This window comes from Hippichthys cyanospilos, chromosome 1 (assembly GCF_059441005.1).
Source record: "Hippichthys cyanospilos isolate Australia breed blue-spotted pipefish chromosome 1, RoL_Hcya_1.0, whole genome shotgun sequence".
NCBI classification, from domain to species: domain Eukaryota; kingdom Metazoa; phylum Chordata; class Actinopteri; order Syngnathiformes; family Syngnathidae; genus Hippichthys; species Hippichthys cyanospilos.
In genome coordinates this window covers 32,321,501-32,343,518 of record NC_142369.1, presented here as the reverse complement: position 1 = coordinate 32,343,518, position 22,018 = coordinate 32,321,501, and the positions used below count along the sequence as shown (strand labels likewise).

Here is a 22,018-nt window from a genome sequence, read left to right as displayed (position 1 = left end):
CAGCAATTTATTTTTAACTAAGTATACTTTGAAAGGATTTTACATGAAGATATTGAAGATTGTGCTAATTGACACTACTTATTGGTGGCCCTACAAATCTACTGCAAATAGCAGGAGAACTCTGGATGGTGTTCCTTTGGCCCTGCACAAGGTCACAGCACTTGACCAATAAGCAGCTATTAATCCTTACAGTCATCCATTAGCCCGTGCAATTTTTATTGCCCTTGTTTTTATGAGACAAACGAATCAGCTGTCTATATCTGCCTGAAATATAGACTCCTTCATATGGGCCCCTAGCCTCCCCTCTACTCAGAGTACTGTATTTGGAGGACTGGCTGAAGTGAACCCAGGCTCTAGGGAAGGGGGTGGAGTGAATCTGCCAGTCTCATGGGGTATTCCCCACTGTCCCGTTACCTTCGATAAATCTCAGTGCTTTACGATTAGGTACATAAAATGAGTCATAGATCTAGACGTAAATAAGAGCTTGTCAGAGTGGCTGACGCCAGGTCCACCCCCTCCTGTGCCAGATAGTCCCTTCTGTAGACTGACCATCAGACTGCTACTATTGAGCAGGGGTTAAAAAAGGTTCTCATAAATAACACTAATATTTTCCTCAGGGCAGTTATGTTGCCACCCAGAGTCACGCTTGCGTCAACCAAGCAGACCGAATTGTGCAGAATTGGAAAAAAAAATACAATAGAGGAGGACAGGCGGGATAAAAACAATCTTCTAAGTCTTTTTTTTAAATGCTGGTGCACTCTGTGTTTCCAATTACTTCATCCAGAAAGGAAATCCTAGAAGTTATCAGATCAATCCATCTTGCATATCTTCAAACTCTGTGCAGTACTCCAAGTCACTGATGTCTTTTAATGGACCTTCAATCCATACTGGCAATTAAGCATGCAAAATCACCCATTAAGTAACTCCACTTACAGTGTATTTACTCTGGTTGTTGTTTGGATGCTTTTCAGAGTCACTCCTCCACAAGATGTGAGCAACAATAACACTTGGGGGTTGAGGAGGTGGGTGGATATTTCCCAAATGTACAAACAAAATGATGGACACTTTCTGAGCAGCGGCAGCTAATCATTGTAGCCATTCGTTTACACTGGTCCAGAATGACTCCCTGAATGACCCCCTTAGCATATTAAATAGACAACCAGGGCACACACGGTTAGAGGATATGAGAACCGTGACACACCAGCAGTGCCGTGATTGCTCATAATGCTAAATGTATGAATGAAAATCCAGCTGGTGACAGGTTGCTATTTGTTCATTTCAAATTTAAAACAACTGCTTCACAAACATCGACTAAGTGCTGACTGATTCATGTAACTGCTTGATACAGTGCCCTAAATGTGTTTGAACCCAAAATGGAGGCAAGCAGAACATATTCGCTGACGACTTTGTAATCATTTCCACAGTATTTCTATGATCAGTAAGCAATTAAGCCTTTCTAATAGTGTAGCATTTATTGCATAAGCGGGACGTTCACCTGTGACGTAAGACTGGCTGCGGGGTTTGGAGGAATTCATAAAAATTAAAAGGACCAATATTCAATAAACTGATGTTGTAATTCTGACTACTTGCGCGATCACATGAAAATGAGAGCAAGAGAATATCAAAGCATTTATACATAATAATGCTTAGGTCTCAAAGGGGTCATAATTTTGCAGTAAAAACTGTGCAATTTTTGAGTATAGAACTGAATTATGTTTGTTGTTTGTTATGTCAACGCTAACCATTTAATTACTAAATTAACGATTAAATATAACCTTTAACATTTTTGGAGGTGTATGTGTGTGTGTGTGTGTGTGTGTGTGTGGGGGGGGGGGGGGTCGATTACTTGATTATTTGATGAAATAAATGGATAGGATAATGTATTTTAAAAATAGGGACAGGCCTAGACCAAATCATACTTAGTAGTACTGTTACAAACATTTATAATAGTTTAATCTCTGGTGTAAGTGAATGAACACAGTCTTCGTAAAGGTGGAATTCTTGGGTAAAATTAAAAAAGAAAACCGTTAATTACACAGTATAAAATGTTCTAATATGCCACCGTGTCAAGTCAATACACTACAATGAATCATGATCAAATGTCAGTACATTTTCTAGAAATCTGTAAAGAGGCCAGCAACAAACTACAAGATAACGAGCTTTGGACACTATGTACGTCGTAATTGAATTGAATGACTAATAGTTCCTTTTACACTGTAGAGACTTTCCCCTGAGACAAAAACAGTTGCAGGAGAATCACAGTTTGTACATGCAACAGGAACAATTCCAATGATAGTCATTTTCAGACGCCAAATTGAGAACTTGCTGTGGTGGATGCACCATAGACTCCAAAAACTGGATGGCTACTTGTCGCGTTGAAATTTAATCGCTGCGTGAGACAGGCTTCAGCTGGTCTTGTACCAGTGACTGTCTAATTGGCATTTTTTGCATCATGCTCCAAGAGTGTGGACTCAACTTTGCCCGGATATGCAGCAGGATCATCAATGAGGTCAGCGGGTAAGAAAAACAAATGAACACCAAACAACGGCCTCATTTGCTCATTTCAATACCATACCAAGAAAACATTATTCTAAATATTGTACATCACAGCTTTTTTACCCACCAGCATTTCTTTTTACTTGTGACAATGCTGATGTGTTGCAATTTTGATCAAACGGGGCACAACTTAGTTGTCATGTTCAGTCAGTCTCACTAATAAATTTGGGGATTTTTGGTATTGACGTATGGATGACGTGGAAATATTTTTATGTTTTTTTTTTAACTTTATTGTTTATCTAATGTGTTTGTTGTATGTGTTGCGATATTGATCTATCCTTTTGACTTTGATAAATGATTTACTCCCATCAGGACAGAACAGTATTGATTTTACACCATGTTGCATTATTTGACCTTGCTCACTAAAACACTTTCTTTCTTGAAAGGACACAGTTTTATTCATGTATGTACAGTATGTAATACAAATTTAAAGGAAAGTGTGAGATACAGTATGTGACACTATAACATTTTCTTTCTTGAAAGGACGGGTTTATTTACCGCATTTTCCGCAACTATAAGGCGCACCGGTTTATAAACTGCATAAAGTGAATAACCTGTTTAAAAAAAAAGAAGAAGAAAAAACATATTTAAGGGGCACTGGGTTACAAGGTGCATACTGTAGAACAGCGGTCCCCAACCTTTTTTTCACCACTGAACGGTCAACGCTTTAGATTTATATTGCGGACCGGGGGGATATGCTTCTGCAGCTGCTGCTGGTTGCTCTAAAAAAACACATCATCCTTCTCACTATGTATGTAATATCAACAGCAGCCAGAAGCGGGGCCAAAAAAACAAAGATCAAGCACAAACTTATGAACTGTTAAGCTAAATCATCTCCAAAACATTATTTCGGGTGCAATCCACACGGCCCGGTACCAGTTGATACATGGACCGGCACCGGCCTGCGGACCGGTGGTAGGGGACCACTGCTGTAGAGTGAAAGCTACAGTAGTGGCTGGGGTTGCATTATGCATCCACTAAATGGAGTTGCGTTACGCATCCACGAGATGGCGCTGCACTAACGGGAATGTATTAAAAACAATCAGCTTGTCAAACTTAATAGATTATAAACCTTATTATACAATAGAAGCGTTCTCACAACTCCCGAAATGAATAAACAGCTGTTTTATTTTACTACTATCTGAAGAATGGGGAAAAATAACTCGATTACATTAAAAGACTGTTTCGATAAATGCCAAAAAGAATCAAGAGTTTAAAAAAATATAATTACGATTAGATATTAACCTTAGATATTTTAATCAAATTGCAACCAAAAACGTTTCAATTTATTATTGTGTTGATTGAAAAATTGGGTTATTTTGAGCTAGGTATGGCGTTCAGTTTACAAACACACAGATTAGTTTATGCAGTCAAAATTCATTGTCAGCTTTATTTTGGAGGTGCAGTCAGGAAGTCGCTGTATGTTAAGGATAGCATGAAGGCCATGCTCATTCAGATGACTCCCACATTCAGGACTCTTTCGAAACCAATTACTGTAAGTCTGTGTTTTTATGTGTTTTGGAAATCGTTGTTGCCACATGCTGTTGACACTTGCTAGCTTCGAACACCTTTAATATGCATCATACCCTTGCCAACGATCTAATTAGCATATGAAAAGATCGCGACCATGCTTGTTTAGCATTGCAATAGCTAATGTTCGCATCGGTTCAGATTCCTTCACACAGGTTATTTGTGGCGCATTGTTTGTTTAGTAATGGCTAATCCTTATTTAGTTTTTACTTTCAGTTTGACTGCATGTTCATGAAGCTCAGTCCACTAATTTGAGATAACGTAGCCAACGCTCAGCTTCATGGCTTGTGAGACATCGCGTTTGGCTTGCTCTTGACCAGCGCTTAAGTAGTTGTATCCAACATGTTGTGATAACAGTACAGTAATATATTTATCACTTGATACGATCGAAATATTAGGCGTACCGGATTATAAGGCGCAAAAATTGAAGGCTATTAGATGTGCCTTATGGTGCAGAAAATACAATATGTACAGTATGTGCAGTATATAGTAGTACAAATTTAAAAGAAAGTGTGAGTTATGTGATTGTGTGACATTATAATTTTGAGTTGCGCTATAATTATGTCCCACACACTCACATTACCTGAATTTATTCATTCCAATGTGAGAATGTGCTGCAGAAATGCCCTCCTAACTTTATAGAAAGGTTGTTGATATTAAATTCAGAGCTAATCGTTATTTACTGTGAAAGGGTACTTTGACAGTTGAATGAAAATGTTGTTTGCGCGACAGCTGGTGTAGTGCCTTTGTCATTCTACAGATGAGGAAGCTAATGGGGAAGCCATATATCTTGTAGGGATATACAATTGCACAAGAAACTATGACTAATCCTCTAAATATCATGAAAGGAAAGCAGTGAATTTGGTGCACGTAATGTCACATGAAGTTAAATAGCAATGACATAATCGCAAAAGTTAAACATTTGTGGTCTGACCTCTCTGTTTCTAACATATGCTCTTGTGCTGTGTAAGAAAAATTGAAAAATAAATAAATAAATAAAAGCAGACATTCCAGCAAATAAAGACAGCTGTCCAGCAACTGTCTTCTCAGCCACGATCGTATTGACTATAGTCAGATGCTCTGCTGATTAAAAATTGATCCATTTTGAAAAATCTAATCAACTGAATAGGATTGTTTCGTACGTTGGGAGGGGTTGGGTATATTATCGGCTGTGGTGGGGGTTGAACAGCTACTGACAGACCTGTTATTAACCCCTGTGCCTCGGTGTAGCCTCTGCACCCCAGTTCACATCCCCCTGCGCCCCAGGACTAGACACTGCCCAGACGTTCTGAATTATTCAGGAGTCTGAGAGATGCTTCGGCCACTTGGTCTATTAAAGCCTGCTGTAGAGGCTAGTGGCTCTAATGGACGGTCCAGAGGAGCCCCAGCTCCCTGTGGACAGGAGGAGCTTCTGAGGCTAGACTGCAGAGGATGCGAGAGCCAATTCAACAGTGGTGGAGGTCACAGCAGGTTAATGATGTCGCGCGTCTAGACAGACGCTGGACACACAGCCATGGTAAAGAAGCAGGGAGGATAGCCAATATCAGTTTTGAATGAAAACCAGCTCTAAATTATTACCATTGAAGGCTTTGTCAAAAAAGACACCACGTCTGGCCTTTGGCCATGATATGCTATTGACCGGAAAATCCCTCCTAAAATAATTACGGAAATATCTAGCCCTACATCTTTGCATTGGGGAAGCCATTTTTATATATGAATAAAATGTTATACCATACCTGAGCAACATTCATAGCAGAAAGATTGTCAATAGAGTAGTGTTTACTCTAGGATTTATTTCAGCAGCAGAGGCAGGCGTTCTGGGGTTTGACGTGCTTAGTGCCTACGACCCGAAACAAAGGGAAATTTACTCAAAGAGTGAAAAGTTAATGCCATGCAAATGAGCATATACACGTGTATTTCCATACTGCGCTACGTAGTTATAGCAGAACTCTATCATAATTTTTACATGGTAGCACTGGTGTTAAAAACATTTTGAGTTGGTCGTACCACACAGGATTTGGTCGCACACTTTGCAGGACATTATTTTGCTGGTCCGCCAGTCGTCAGTCCCCCACCACCATTTCATAACAGTTTACCATTTTCTCAATTTTCTCCAAAAATTGTAATCATCAGTCCGTCGCTCTGTCAGCCAATCATCGGTCCGCAGCTCACTCCCATCATCTGTGCCATTTTGTCATTAATAAGCAAGGAAGGAGAGGGGCTTTGAGTATATCCAGGGGCCTAGCTGCGGCCCTGGACTGAGCCAGCCAAAGTGGGCTCATTCGTGGCTCGAGCTTTGGTGACGCGAGGCAGCTCGGAACTTCAAGAATTCATGTGAACAGCACGACATGATGATGTCCAACAATTTTAAACATACTCTATGTGTGGACCGGTTATGTGCATCTGGGTACTTATCCCGTCATTCATGAAGGGATAGCTGAAGTGACAAGCGTCATCCAGCACCAATACGGGAGAATGATGCATCTATGACTGACATGTTGCCGAACACATCACAACTATTTTTGTCCTTTTTTTTTTCTGTGTGTGTTATAGACATGACAGTGTACAGTATATTGCACTTGTCACCATGGTAATAAACAAGCCACAAGTGAAAAAGAAAAAACTCACCCAGTTTCACCGCTTGTTCTTCTATTTGCATAAACGCTGGCAGTCATTCCATCTTAAAAGAAACACATTTCTTTTTTACTTTGGCTTGGTGAATGGATGTGTCGCTGCTCGTTCGTTTTGCCAGGAAAAGCAGTTAGGATTTACGACTCTTAACCTGCACTGTTGTTAGCTAGATAACCTGCACGGAGTGTATATGCAGGGAACGTATGCAAGCACTGTCAATGCGTTTGATTGGACAAATAGTGAAAAATGAAACTATCATATCATTGGCTGGACACTTGTCACTCACTGTCACAGTGCAAAATGGTACTGGAAACAATAATATTGTTCTAATTAATCAGATAAGACAAGGGCTAACAATCGATATTATTTAAACTGACTATATTGCATGTTCTGTTCTTCCTAGATGTTAAGATGGCTTCCATCAAGGTAGACAAATAGCTAACAAAAAAATGAGTGTAACTTCCTTAATTTAGCTGACAGTAGTGTGGTTCTCTCTCAATTATACTTGTAAAACTGCAAACAAAAGAAAATACACCAAACATAAGTAACATATGCAAAAATTACATATCTTACCAAATGTACACAACCTGTGAGGATCTAATCAACCATTCATTCAACTGAACTACAAATGATATTCCCTTCAATACAAAAGTTAATTAGGCCAAAACGAAAACGCTAATGATCTAACACGAAAATGATAACGAGCTTATATATACTAAGCAACACTACAGTATATAACATACTGATAAACCTAACATTAGCTAGAATATTATCGATAGTGACAAGCTGAACTCACAAACAACTAACTTTGGGCATATTAACATAAATAACATGTCTCCTAAGAAAATAACTCACAGGCACTCGTGGGTCAGCTCTTATAAAGAAAGACAACAATGTGTGGTGTAGACATAAACTGCTCCCAACTGACTGGAAGAACACCTCCCCTACCTATCACAAACGCACCGCCAACACCGGCCAGAGGCGGCGTCAAAAAAACAAAGACCAGGGCACAAGTCTAACTGTTAAACAGTTCCAAAACATTGTTTTTTTTTTTTGTTTTTTGTTTTTTATGCGCACCATAGATTTTCTTGTGTGCTGAGAATGTGCGAACAGTGTGCAATTGTGCAAGCACGCAGTTTGCACAAGGGAGGGAACATCATATGTCGCCATTTTGTATTACTCAATCCGTTGCTGTCAACCAATCATAGATCCGTAGCTAACTCCTGTCAACAACGCCCCCAGAAAAAACTAAACCTCCGTCATCCAACTAAAAAAAACATAACAACAACAATTAAACCTCAGGAAAAAAACTCTATTAAACAGAACTCTCTACAACTTGGCCTCAAAGAAAACAAAAGCTAACCTTTACAGTCTTCACTTCAGTCATCCAAATCACATAAACGTGCTTTAATCAAAAATAAATTGCCGGCATGCACACACCACAATGTCTAGTGCGTGATCCCTTGGCACTAGATTGCAATAAGCAATCACATCCACTCGGAAGAATACGCATCAAACCGTATGTGTTCCGTTTTCTGCATGGAAAGGGATGACCACAGTATATGTAAGGAATAACTAGGCACAAACGTCCATGTTTCCTGTTTTGTTTTGGTTTTTTTTGACACCTGCGCAGAGAGAGTTCCGACGTTTTTACAACTGAGGACGTCATGGAGCAGTTCCATCAAAACCTGGGATAAAATGTTGGATTAATAACTTTGAAGAGGCTGGATCCGCCCAAAAGAAGAAACCTGACAACCAAGAATTCTGTCTTGTCCAGGAGAGTTCTTCGCAGAATTATTATGAATGAAATATTTTCTTCTATCACTCTTGGTTTTATTGGATTGTTCAAAACTTTTTTTTTGCGTAACCCTGTATAACAAAAGATTGACAGTGAAATCATATTTGCAGATTACAGCAAGCACTATCCGCAACAAGCAGTGGCTGTTAATTATTTCACAAAAATGCTAAACAAGATATTGGAAAAAAGGCTTGTGAACATTAAAAAAATCCTCAAAAAAGGCTATGTGAAAATCATTTTGTTCAACGAAAAGGAGGCAGCTCACATAGTGGGATTAGGTCCTCCAATGCGATGTTTAACAACCAGGGATAGTTATCTGAGCACATTGCAGTGATGTAGCAACTAATTAAAGCCTGAATGACCTGACGAAAATAAAAGAAAACTGCATACCACAACTGAATATTAGTCTTATTGAGCATTTTTTGTTTGTTTGTTTTTTAGGAAAAAGTACATGTTTGAAGGCATGGCGGCCAGGAGTTACCGCCACTCCTAAATGAATGCAAAGGAAACACTGTACAGCTCAACTTTGATTCCTCCTCATCATTGTACAACAACAATTCAAACATCTGGAGAGGGCCCTCAACTCCAGCACAAAGTCACTCAGTAATCAGGGCATCTCCCCCAGAGATAGATGGGATGGAAATCAGGGTGGAACTCATTTGGGCGCAGCTCAGTTACCATGTATTCAGTCGCCATGGTGATCATGAGCATTAGCCCGAGCCCTTTAATGATGTAAACACCATAGGAAACACAGAAAAGAAAAAAATGACCTCCAGGATTTAGTCAACAGAAGAAGAATTCTCAATTTGAATGCCCTCATAGAATAATCTCATATTTAAAAAATAAATAATCACACTAGGGCCACAAACATATACTGTATAAGGTAATTGAGTTGTCGAGTGCTCAAATTTCTTATATCTTTTAAGACTGCCCTGGTGTCCATCCGTCTGAGGTGTGTTAAGAGTGATTTGTCTTAATAATAGGATCCAAAACAGATTGGGGTGTCTATAATTACAACCGAAAATCATTACGTTAGTAGGGAAAAGCAACTACTAGCCATTTTCTGTACGATGAGAATGGAATCTCTGACTCCAGATCAGCATTGGACGATATTTGTTTCTCTCTCTTTTGAGATTATCAGAGCGCATCATACATGTGACCAAAACCGTGATGAGTTCTGAGTTTTTCTCTTTTTGTGTATGGTGTGTAACAGATAGACAGTCTTCAAAGAGTTGAAAAATCCTTGTGTTTACCAGACCTTAACTGTGCAAGAACATCCAGTCGTCAATGTCCAAGAGGACAAACAGCAGCAGACGAAGGGCCATATTCTTATTACCAGCCAACGGAGATTTATGCACTTCAAGGTTGACTTCTTTGAAAGCGAAGGCTCGATAAGTTTGATGAAGCGGAATGAGTTTAGCCTTCAATAAGTACTATCTGTGCTGGACTGAAGTGCCACACTCTTGCTTATCCGTGATCTGATGCCAAGCACATTTACTCGTAAGGTCAAAACCACTGCCATGATTGAACAAAATCAAGGGCATCCTGTGGAAGGCCGCTGAAGGGACACAGACACGCCCCAAACCTTTTACACAAATGTAATCTCTGCAGCTCCCCTAACTCAAGGTGACCACTCACATAATTCACAGATCGTCATGGGATGATGCTCCTGCCCTTGTTTAAAAAGACAGCACAAGAAACAACTTCCTTTCTCGCAACCAAGAAAAAAACGTTCAGAAAGTTACGAGGAAGCAGAAATCCAAAAGAATAGCCCATTCCCTTTGCTGAATGAAAAAAGTGCCAGCTTATCATACAGAAATATCATATCGCAGTCTAAATATAGGGACCACAGAAATAGTCAAGTGGGGGATTTCACTATCAAGTGTGTAATAAATACAGGAAGGGTAAAAATTCCAGTGAGGTCAGCTCACGACGTTCTACTGCACGTCTTGTGGAGTAGAACGTCTTGTGGAGCCTTAATAGCATGTACCCTCCCCAAAACTTCAGTTCCTCAGGCACACTGCTGCAAGCCCGGAGCAATGTTTAGCTAAACCTGCTGTCTATGTAGGCAGGGAGATTCCCCAGAGGGCTGAACAATCAGACAATTTCAAGATCATGAAGCATTAAACCAATCCCGGCAGGGTACACTAATTAAACAGCCGAGCCCGGCACAGCCAACCAATCCCCACAGAGCAATTAAATCCATCCCCTCTAAAACACTGTGGAACCTGTCTGGGGAAAACTGCTGAGGAGTGAGAGAGCAAGAAATGGGAGAGTGGGAGAGGGAAGAAAATATCATAAAATTCAACTGGAAAAGACACTACAGTAAGATTGCAGAGGGGAGGCTAACGAGGGCAATTGAAAAAGGATGCTCCTTGAAATCCTTTCTTCATTCTTTTTTTTACTTTTTGACAAAGATTTTATCGAAAATTTCTGAACAGTCATCCTTTTGTCTTGCAGTGTTTTTGTGTAGGTTGATGGGAGTCTCTATTGCCACACGAAAATAGACAAAAACAGTGACCTGCTCACAGTCTTGAGCTGCATATTTAATTAAGCTTACAAGGTCTAGAAAGCCCTCATGAGACTGAGCGGAAATAAAGAATAGCCTCGAGGCCTATCTTACACACCGGCAAAGCTAACCATTTCAAACCCTTGTCAATACTTCATTGCCTTCCGCTACCAAACTAAATGAACAGGTGACAATGGAGACATGACATTGGTTGATTCAGGAAACAACAAAACTCTTTCAGTGGAAGAGCTGTGCGCGCCGTTGCATACCATATTAGTTCCAAGTGTTGCCAGAAAAAAAATACTTACATTTGCTGTGTAATGTATTCGTGTATTTTTGCTCAAATCTACAAGGAACATTCTCCCATTCTTCCCTGACGAAAAGAACTGCGTGCTTGGAGAAAGAGCAGCCAAAAAAGTGGAAAGGATAGGATTTGAGCGGAAGTGCCTCAAAACAGACTGTAAGGACAAGGAAGATAGTGTGGACTTGCTCTTTTCTCCACTGAATGAGTCGACATATAAATCACAAAGCGCCGCTTCACATCTTTACTTCTTCTTCCTCTCCATTAAAAATGATAAACTATACCTCTTGAAGCCACTCGCTCGCTTTAAGGCCCCGGTCTACACCTTTCCGGTGAAGCAGCATGAGTGCATGACTCATGATTTATTCTATGACCTCTCAATGTTGGGGATGAACAAAAGAGTAATTAGCTGTGCGGCGGTGAAAATAAAAACTGACACAACTAGAGCCATCCATCAGCTTTTCGCCAGGGCACACTTTCTTTATTATACTTTACAAATGCTGCATTGGAACGACATTAATAAGTAGACAACACTCAAAAGACCACCATGCATCTTGCATAAATGGCTGGCATGCACCGGTCTACTTCTCCCGTATGGGAAAAACACTCCAAGCACCAGCACATAATGAGAGCAGCCGAGGTCCCCAAAGACAACCTGGAGAGGGTTAGAGAAGCATTGATCTCATGAGTGCACTGGGCCCAGGAGTACCCGTCACACTATGCGATCATGTGTTACATGACAAGCAACATAAAAACATAGGCGCACGCGCACACACACGACTCCCGTTATTAGTCGGAAGAATGAAATGGGCGAAATGAAAATAAAGTGGAACATGGCTCCGGTCGGATGAGGCACCGTAGGTCGTGATGCGGCGACGCAATCTGGGGGGCGGGGGGTGTCTTTTGGTGGAAAGCCTGTGATATGAACAAGAAAAGACTGGTGCTCAATATGTGTGCAGTGGCGTCAGCTGGTAAAAACAAATAAAGCCAAGGCCGCGGTGGAGAAACACAGCTCGATATGAACTCGCTGGGCAGGGGGGCCGGCTGTCAACAGGGAGAGAGGCCACAGCTTTATACTCATGCCGATGAGCCATTACCTCTCTGCTGATGCTTCCTACTCCCTGTGTGTGAGGAAAGAAGAGGCAGCCCTACCACTACGAAGCAGTCCTCCCACAGACTAATGTGTCCCCTAAGTTTTGTTAAAGCTGGTTATTTACTCCTGCAGAGCAATTGCTTCAGCCTCAGGGCAGCAGAAGACTGCTATAAAAAATTAGGCATCTCTGTGAAGCACCGTCATCTACCAAGGGTGCGCTTGAGCTTGGAAAAAAAAGAGCTACTGCTTTCAGACACATGAAAATATGGAAGACCATTCAAGAGCAGATCATCAATGTATTCAAAATCAATATCATGGTATGTGAGAGCTTGCCAATGCTTATACTTTATGCTTAAGTAACTGAAATGAACCTACTGTCAGTTCTAAGTCATGTACAAAATCTTGTTTATTTTCAGGCAGGAATTTCAAGGATTGAAGAATACCAAGGTAATGGATGACCCAAGTTTTGACCCACATTTCAAAAATATTTACCAATCATTTTGAATGTTATTTAATACCGATAAGCCACACTGCCTATAACATTTGTGAAATTTGAATCATGAATTTAAACTTTTAATAGACCAAGTGGTATTGTTTGCAACTGGGTTGTTCTCAGAAATGTTGGTTTGCCCCGGGCTGCGAATGGTGACCCAGTTCTAGAGTCAATATTTTTTTCCCTTTAAAATCAATCACTAGATTAAATTGTTTCCAATATTGTATATACATATAATGCATAAAATAAACATCCTGAAAAGTATGCTGTTCTATTCTGTGTGAATGTGCTTTGAACAGTGAATAACGCCCACTGTGACTACTTCCAGTTTGCGATATGCCAACAAACCCATGTAATCAATAGCCTTTCATACTAGCAATGTGAATCTCTCCACAAAAGACAGTTCGCTACAGTTTTCAATACGTGGGCTGTGAAACAATTCAAGGACAGTTAAATATAAAAGTGGAATGATTGGATTTGGTTGAACTCCGGGCTTAGGACTCAATTCAATATGGTGCGGCTCAGCTGGAGAGGATATGATGCAATTACTATTTTTGTTGTGATTTTACATACAATTGAATGAGCCTTTCAGGACTATAAATATATGCCATGAGGATTTCAATATGGATCTTGGTACATTTCGAAGGAGAACAATTACATTTGCTTCAAGTCGATGCACTCGAATCTTTTCCATCAAGTAACACATTTTCCGTTTTGGGTTCAAGTCACACTCATGAGTCGGGATCTCAGAGAACAATCCAGCGGCATTAGACAACCAAAACGAAAAATATTTCAGAAGAGGAGTGATGTTTTATAACCATCTATACTCTAGATGTTACAATTTTATAGATTCTTTAGCATCAAATTTGTGCATCCAGCATTCAAAGGCAGCACGGAATCAACCACTGATGAGAATCAACCAAGAAGTGGAGAAGCCAATTTTTACTTATCTTCTGTAAATCATTACAATTTTAACTCATACGTAATAAGAAAAAATCATTCAATAGAGTTTTCGCTTGTGTTTGGATTATAGGGATATAAGGGTTCTTTGTCCACTACATACAGGACAGGAGTAGAAGGGTTTCAGTTTCATACTTTTATTGATAACAATACACTATAATAAAAAGATTAAAAGATTGCTCTATTTTCTATCATACAATAAATCCATAGAAAGAATTGAGCCCTGCCATGTATAGCAAGTACAGTAATTCAGTAGTTCACACCTCCAGCAATGTTTTTTTGTTTTGTTTCAATACCTGCCGAAATTAACGGCATATTAACAGTGCAATACACTATATAATACAAACTAAGATCCCAAACAACTTTACTTGAATTTAATTTCAAACAAGTCTCAAAACATTACCCTTAAAAGCAAATGGCTTACAGATAGATAACGGGCTCTAGAGGAGGGAGAAAAAAATGGCCCCTAAGTGTATGTTGTACAAGATATGCGACAAAAGATCCTAGTAACAGGACTTAACACCTCTGCAACATAAAAAGATGCTAGTCTATCAGTTGTGAGGTTTTACTTAAAAAAATGGAATGAGCATTTGTAATGTCTCTGAAAAAATCATCATAAATACATTTACCATATAAAAAATAGATTACTAAGGTACAGTAGCTATTTTACTATTCACATTGTTCTTCTGACCACTGTCATGTTTAGAGCAAGTGAAGCTATTTGAAAGAGCAAAGTATTTTTGACATCAATTTAGAGAATCCCTGGCCAGCCTACAGTATACATGCTTATTAGAGACTGTTTTAACTGAAACTTCAGGCAATCAGAGAAAGGTTTCCCTAAGTAAGAGAAGAAATGAAAGGATCGAGGCGATGTGTTATGATGTGACTTTATGCTGTTCCGCTCTAATTTGAAGGCTTTTTTATTTATTTTTTACAAGACTGTCTGTCGATTATGTCATACAATGGCCATTTTCGGGAATTATTTACTCCGGAAAAAGGCCATTTTTCAGATAAGCGCACACAAAGAAAATACATATTTTCCAGGAATGCTTTAATGGATATTTTTGTTCCCAATTAAATTCTTGGTGCTTTGTACTCTAGTCGAAGTGGCCATTCTAACTACACTTAGTGTTTTGAATTACTATCCTGTTTGGGAAATCTTGACTGTATTAACACAATTGGCCATTCAATCACAAATGCAGATTTTAGACTGAGATTTGTGATGGAAAGTCAGTGGGACAGGGATACTGTAATTGTGCCTCCAACTCCTGCTTTGACTCGCAACGCTTGCCAAACTAAGACTAAACATACCATTAAAAACAATGCAATCTGTAGCAACGGTCATGCCGACCAGGTGGGCTCCAGAGCAAACTTTCCGACTAGCACAGGTTGCCGCAGGAGGAACTGCACCATCAATAAGGACTTTGAAGTGCAAACAAATGCTCATTGTTGTACAAAAGATAGCTCCGCAAGAGTAATTGTTCAACATCAGCAATACCATCAACATAATTGTCGGTGTGTATTGGTACCACACATTTTTTAGGGTTTGCATCTTTGAAGATGATTGTAAGTGTTCGAAAAGCTATTAATGAGTTCTGAAATGATTCTCGCTTTTAGATTGTCAGATATTTGCACAAATTCACTAATTGCACCCGCGTTTTGTCCCAGTCTTCCTATTTTTGCAAATTTCACTGCAACATGTGAAATCAAAAATCTAATGTGTTTTCTGTAACAGCATATTACAAAATGTTGGTCTGTAATGACTATTACTGTCTATGTGTTTCATTTTGCAGAAATTGGGTCTTGCGTTTAAAAATGAGAATATCATATGACTCCTTAGATACGTAATGTGCTATTTTAGAAACAATGTCATCGTGGCGGAGCTTATCAAACCACCACACCTACTGCAGCATGAAGACAGGAGCAAAAGCATGGCAAAAATGGATAGGTATGGAAATCTACTTGAAGGAAGGTCAGAGTGATTAAGCTGACATTAATGACAGGCCTAGTCTTCAAGTGTGAATGCTGAACGTACTCTCTCTAAACCCATTTGTCATTCGTCTTCCAACGCTCAAGCATCTGCTTTGAAGTCTCTACTACTAATGCTACACAGTGAGGTTAAACAGCTTAACGCTAAAGTCGGTTTCACTGCTCTCACGCTCTAATGTTCTGTTTTTTTCATATAAATGTATACTGGAGTTATTGCTCCTGGATTTCACATCTCAATTTGCCCCAGATGGTCGTGTAAAACTACTTCCTCGTTTTTCTTTGTTGCTGCTGTCAAAAGGAAAAGAAGGGCAGCCCACAGGATGCCAGAATGTGACAGACATGGCCCTCTCGGAGTTAAATAAGTAGTGGTAGAGGAGGCATACATTTATGAGGACTCGAGCTAGTGCTTTTACATTTAAACGCAGCACTTAATCTGCAACACATTTGAAAGAGCTGCCAACATGAGACAAGTTGTAAAAGATGGAATAATGAACGCAGAGTACAGTACCCACAGTGAAGGGCAACTTTGAAGCCTTTAGAGCCAGCTGAGCTTTGGAATGAAACGATACAGTCATTAGGATAAATAATACAAGCTTGGAAGCGCTCAGACTTGACTTACTTCCCACTACAATGAGATTACACGGAGACATGTGACATTAACAGTATCAGCAAACAAATATTTAAAGCATGAATGAATGAGAGACAGACAGCAATTTTCACAGCCAATTTGAGATTGGAGGTTAGCGTGCGTGCGTGTGTGTGTGGATTCTACTGGCAAACAGCACACAGAGCAGGCTGGCAGCCGAAGCATCCAGGCTCACGGGCTGCAAAGCAATTTCACTGTTTGGCAATACTGTTGTCTATGTGTGTGGATTAGAGCTGACACCAGAGCAACTGAGTCATGCTGAATGTAGTACCGCTTTTGTTTGTGATCTAAAACCCCCACCGCCTCTTAAATTCACGGAAGAGTGGAAATAGGGTCAAGGAATAGTAACAAATCATTGAGGCCTTATTTTGCCAAACGAGCACAGCATTGCAACATCACAAGAGACAACAGACAAGTGAGTGATCATAAGGACGGACGCCCTGCGCAAGCTTTTAAAAGTCAAACCAGACACAATGTGATTTGATGAAATATTGCAAATGTTTTATACTATCAGATACTGTGCACAAAAGTAAACAGATCTAAAGTCTAATCAAATGTCAAATCGACCACACCCTGTCATCCATAGAAATAACTCGCTCCCCTGGTACCGCACTGGCCCAGGGTTCTTCACTCTGCCTGGCAGGACAGACCCTGACCCGTCCTTTTCATGCCCGCCCACAGAAATGCCATCTGGCCGGTGTTGAATGATTACCACAGCAAAGGCCCGGTGACCTGCAGCCAGCAGGAACCAAGGTCACCCCACCTCAGCGCCTCACACTCTCTGTGCCCTCTTTTCAACAGACTGCAGGTGAATTATTCATTCTAGACAACTCAGAGGCTCAACTCTACTGCAACAACACTTCATATAATCATAATGGAGCGTAATGAGGAAATAAATGTTGCGGCCTTAACAGCTGATATAAATAGCTACTGTCATAAGATAAATGCAAGAATGGCATTTTGGATCATGCAACCGTTGGAATGATTATGCATTCTCTGAACATGGACTCAACTGCTGCTATGGGTCTTACTTTAAGCTTTGATTTAATTGTGGTCCGAAATTTAACAGCAATAAAGAATGTCTCCAATTTGTACAACACTTGAGCTATCTTCAAAGGACCTCTGACAGAAATGCAACTTGTTTGCAAATGCATTTGTGAGTTAAAAAAAAAAAAAAAACACATTCCTCAAATTATTTACAAATCAGTGCGAAGTAACAGCTTGGTCATGAATTAACAAACCTAATGAAGCTTAGTTAGACAGGGATGACTTATTTTCCATTACCAATTTCATTTGATTCAATTTTTTTCTGAAACACAACTAACACTCAACAGTGAAGACTTAGTGAAAGTCTGCAAATCGGTGTTACATCTGACATCGGTTTATCCCATAAAAATGGTTCGTAAATTCTAGTACTACCAGATACATTTTGCATCAACTGTATGGATTATTACATGTGTTTACTGACACTGATATGATTCATTTGTAAATATAAAGCCTACCACTTTTACAGGAGTGCTTTTTTTTCATTTGAAAAGATATGCTATATATTGTGGCACTTTTTCTTTAAGAAGTTACCACTTTAGCAGAGACTTAAGAAATTAAACTTACATGATACAAGCCAGATACAAGCTGCAGTAGAGATGAAGATTTTAGAGTTTTTATTTACACTGTCTGATATAGTCATTTGACAATGTGCTTATCATTGTTTGTTTTTTTACAGTGAGTTAAAATTCTCTGCATCAAAACTTGATCTGTGATTAAGGCAGGGATTAGAAATGCTTCACAGTATGACGCAACATATTTCTAAACAACTAAAACAACAGCTTGAATAATTCGCATCTTGAATTTTTTAAATGTAGATAAAAAAAGAACTGAGCAAGACTATTGAACGTTTTAAAGGAGGCGCAACATTAGGTGCACAATTAAATTTAATATTGATGTTAGAATTGTATCAAAAAATAGCTTTGTATTCTTTTATTAATGTTTACTATTGTGACTGCAGTTTCACGGTGTTTGCAAATTTGACATTCACAACATGAGCCAAAACATTTAACTCATCTCTCAGTATGATGGAGTGTAGTATCTGAAAACTAATCAGGTAAAAAGACACAATATGAAATAAAGGAGCAATATTAGCATAGCAAGGCAGATTATTTTGGTACAGCTTTAGTGTGGAATCGTATTAGATGTGCCAAGAGACAGTGATTATGATAATTTGTGTGGCTCATGTATTGAATGTATTGATTCCATAAAATTCTACTGTTAAAGGTAAGTACAGTATATGCTTTATCGCAAAAAGATTAAGGTCACACTTTTTTGCGGACTGTAAGAATAGGTTAGGAGCTGAAGGGGAGCTGGGAATTTCTACTCGGTGCAATTTGATGAAAAAGCTCGCTACTCGGTCCTTTTCGATGGGAGAACCAGCTCCAAGCATGTGACGGTGGCCAAGATGACAGGGCGGTCCAGCGCCCAGGAGCTGCAATAACACTCGACACCATCACACATACACACACCAGATGTGATTGTTGCTGCTCGGTAAGCTTCGGCGAGGGGGCGGGCTGCCATGCTCCTGTCATTTGTCATGATGCACGACATCAGTCAGACGGCGGAGATGGTGCCCTTGTGCCGGCCGAGGCTGATTTACAAACATTAGCGGGGAATACAATTACACAGCTCCCCCCCCCCCCCCCCCAAAAAAAAAAAAAAAAAAAAAAGCAGCAGCCCTCTGCGGCTTCGGGGGAGACGGTACCAAGAGGGCGGGGAGCGGAAACCACGGATGATTTCAACCATCACTGGTTTCTAAAAACAAAATAGCAAATAAATAAACCGCCTAGTACTGTGGTTCACCAATTCAACTTTGCGGCTAACGTGTTCATGCTATACGATATGTGCAATGTAGTCTGCTCACCTGCCACATTCCCCACGCTAGCCGTTCAGGCACATTTCTGTGCTACAAAAGTCCAGCAGATGATCGCATGGAGGCTTCAAAGACGACGTGTTCCATCCAAAAAACGTGTTTGTTTGCTTGTTTTTCAACACCGAACCTCAATGTCCAGTCCACGCGTTACAACCAACGTGTTTCGGATAAATGAAACACTTGCAATTGCCTTCGTTTGAAAAAAAAGAAAAAAAAAACTTGCAAAAAAAAACTTGCCCGTTTGTCGACTGTGAGGATCTACAAGAACATACAATTGCGAATTAGAGCTAAAAACCGGTGCAGACAGTAGCTCCGCGACGTCAGTCGAACACAGACCGCATAAACCACGAAGCTGTATGAAAAGTTCCCATGCAAGAAGAGCGACTCGACGGCGCATTAAAAGTTTCCGTACATGTGAGCACAGCCGTGCGAACGGCTCGCTGTCGAGATTTTAGCCCAAAAAGCAGAAATAACAGTGCTGTCCGCGGTGCTGATCCCAGATCGGTGTGGCTCGCGGAAGCTGTGCTGCTCCGCGGTCGCTCCACGCTGATCAATGATTGAACCGAACAAAGGCAGAACACGGATCAATTTCTAATAAGTAGCGATGCAAAGCACGCTGCTTTCACTCTCACAGTCACCCAAAAAGACCCGAGACACTTCCAAGCACTACACAACACTTGTCATTTGAAGAAACAAGAGAGAATAAGGAGAAAGGCACTAACCTGAAGGCGCCGTAGATCAAATTTCTTCCAATATTGAAACATCGATCCTACATCGGCGGCCATCTTGGGGGATATTGAGATTTTTTTTTCAGAGGCTGCAATAAATATGTGGGCTGGATCCCCCACCCCCCCACCCCCCAGTTAAAGCGCCTTGATGGGCACGGGTGCCAGTTTGACAAGACACACTACCGCCGATATGTTTGGCATCACTTCTTATTCGAATGTTTAGAAGTACAAAAGCTGATGAGATTAAAAAGTAAATGATGCTAACCCGACTTTAAAAGCAAACGCCGACTGATTGGGTCCGAGCCTGCGTCCACATTAACTGGAAAATTGCACTTGATTTTGCTTTGGCAAAGTTATCAATACTGACGTAAAGCCCGTGGCAAATCGATGGCGTCTGAAAAAAGGAAAGAAGGAGATGATGAGTAGATCAGTGCAGTTCAGGGAATTTAGCCAAGCCCACTTACTTGTTTCTCTTTGAGCTCACTTTCTATCAGTGAGTAGCCAATAAAATACATTAGTCACTCGTTGTATTAAGTGAAAGACTATATTTAAAGTGTAACCACAGAAAGTATAACTTACCAATTTCATTACGTTTTACAAAATAGCATCGCTCTACAATATACTTAAACTATAAGATATTTTCGAGTAAATACCACTAAAATGTGAGTTTTTATTCCGTTAGAATGTGTGATTCAGATCTTCTGAAAAATATAGTGCAGAATGTATGTTGATGGCTTGCAATTGCAAATATACTGCTACAACAACTATGACGACGACGACGACGACTACTACTACTACTACTACTACTACTACTACTACTACTACTACTACTACTACTACTACTACTACTACTACTACTACTACTACTACTACTAATAATAATAATAATAATAATAATAATAGGCACAAAACCTTATTGCATCCTCATATTATGTGTCATGTCATGAGCATATGGACAGCTAGCATTTTTGTCAAATTATTTACTTACAGGGGTGTTATTGCTTCAAAAAAGATAGTGTTCTGGACAAACAATGACTGCATAAAACAAGTGGTAAGTGCTGCTGACACCAGAGGGTCAAGAGCATGACATTACATTCATTAAAACTTGAACAGAACATTCATAGGAAAGTTAGTTTTATTGATTTACGCTTCGTGCCCATATCCTGATCACCAGCCTTACAGTTAACCCTTAGCTTATGCGTGATATTCCATTTAAAAATGATGTGAGTGTGAGTAATATTTTGGTACCTCGGGGAGATAAGTGATCAGATATTCTGCTACAGACAACAGTTAGGGCAATTGTGTGTGGAAATTATAGTTGTGTTTTAGATCTATGATTATTGGTGAATCTTGACTAAAAGATTTAAAACAAAGAATTGATGTGTCCGGGAATCTTGTATTAGTCATGGAATAGAGTGGATCTCAAATGAGGGTACAACTCTGTGTGCCCCTGGAGGTGCATGAAGATTCTTCAAAGGGTACGTGTGATTTTAAAAAAGTGTTTCTGAAGATCTCAGCCAATCTAATATACTGCTGTTACAAGGGCAATATTTTTTTAATTTTCAAATTAAAAACAAACTAATCGAAACAAAGCAAATTAATTACAATATTAATCAATGTATTAATAAACTGTTACAGTGACGTCTTTGCAAAACATTGTATGCCTTTATTTTTTAAGTTTTATATGGCTCACATTGTCTTTAGTCATGCCAATTTTAAACTGACAAGCCAGAAATAAAACAATAAATCAGGGGGGAGCAAATGTTTTGCTCTGGTTTGGGGTTACCTGGCTGAAACAAAGCTTTCAAGGGGGGGTACATCATTGAGAACCACTGTTATGGTAGATGAATGTCATCAATTTGAG

The 22,018-nt window shown here is 39.8% G+C and overlaps 1 protein-coding gene and 1 long non-coding RNA gene across 2 annotated transcripts in view; one reads left to right on the top strand and one right to left on the bottom strand.

Annotated features, from left to right (window-relative positions):
• Positions 1-20,211, bottom strand: part of cux2b (cut-like homeobox 2b) — a 119,784-nt gene extending 99,573 nt beyond the window's left edge. The window contains exon 1 of the mRNA XM_088423702.1: positions 20,149-20,211. Coding sequence (XP_088279828.1) covers positions 20,149-20,211 — 63 coding nt within the window. The remainder of the gene's footprint in view (positions 1-20,148) is intronic.
• Positions 12,446-17,804, top strand: LOC148430146 (uncharacterized). The gene is made up of 3 exons (XR_015867415.1): positions 12,446-12,735; positions 12,835-12,865; positions 17,188-17,804. It is a non-coding gene; the product is annotated as an uncharacterized LOC148430146 (long non-coding RNA).
• Positions 20,212-22,018: the final 1,807 nt, after the last annotated feature.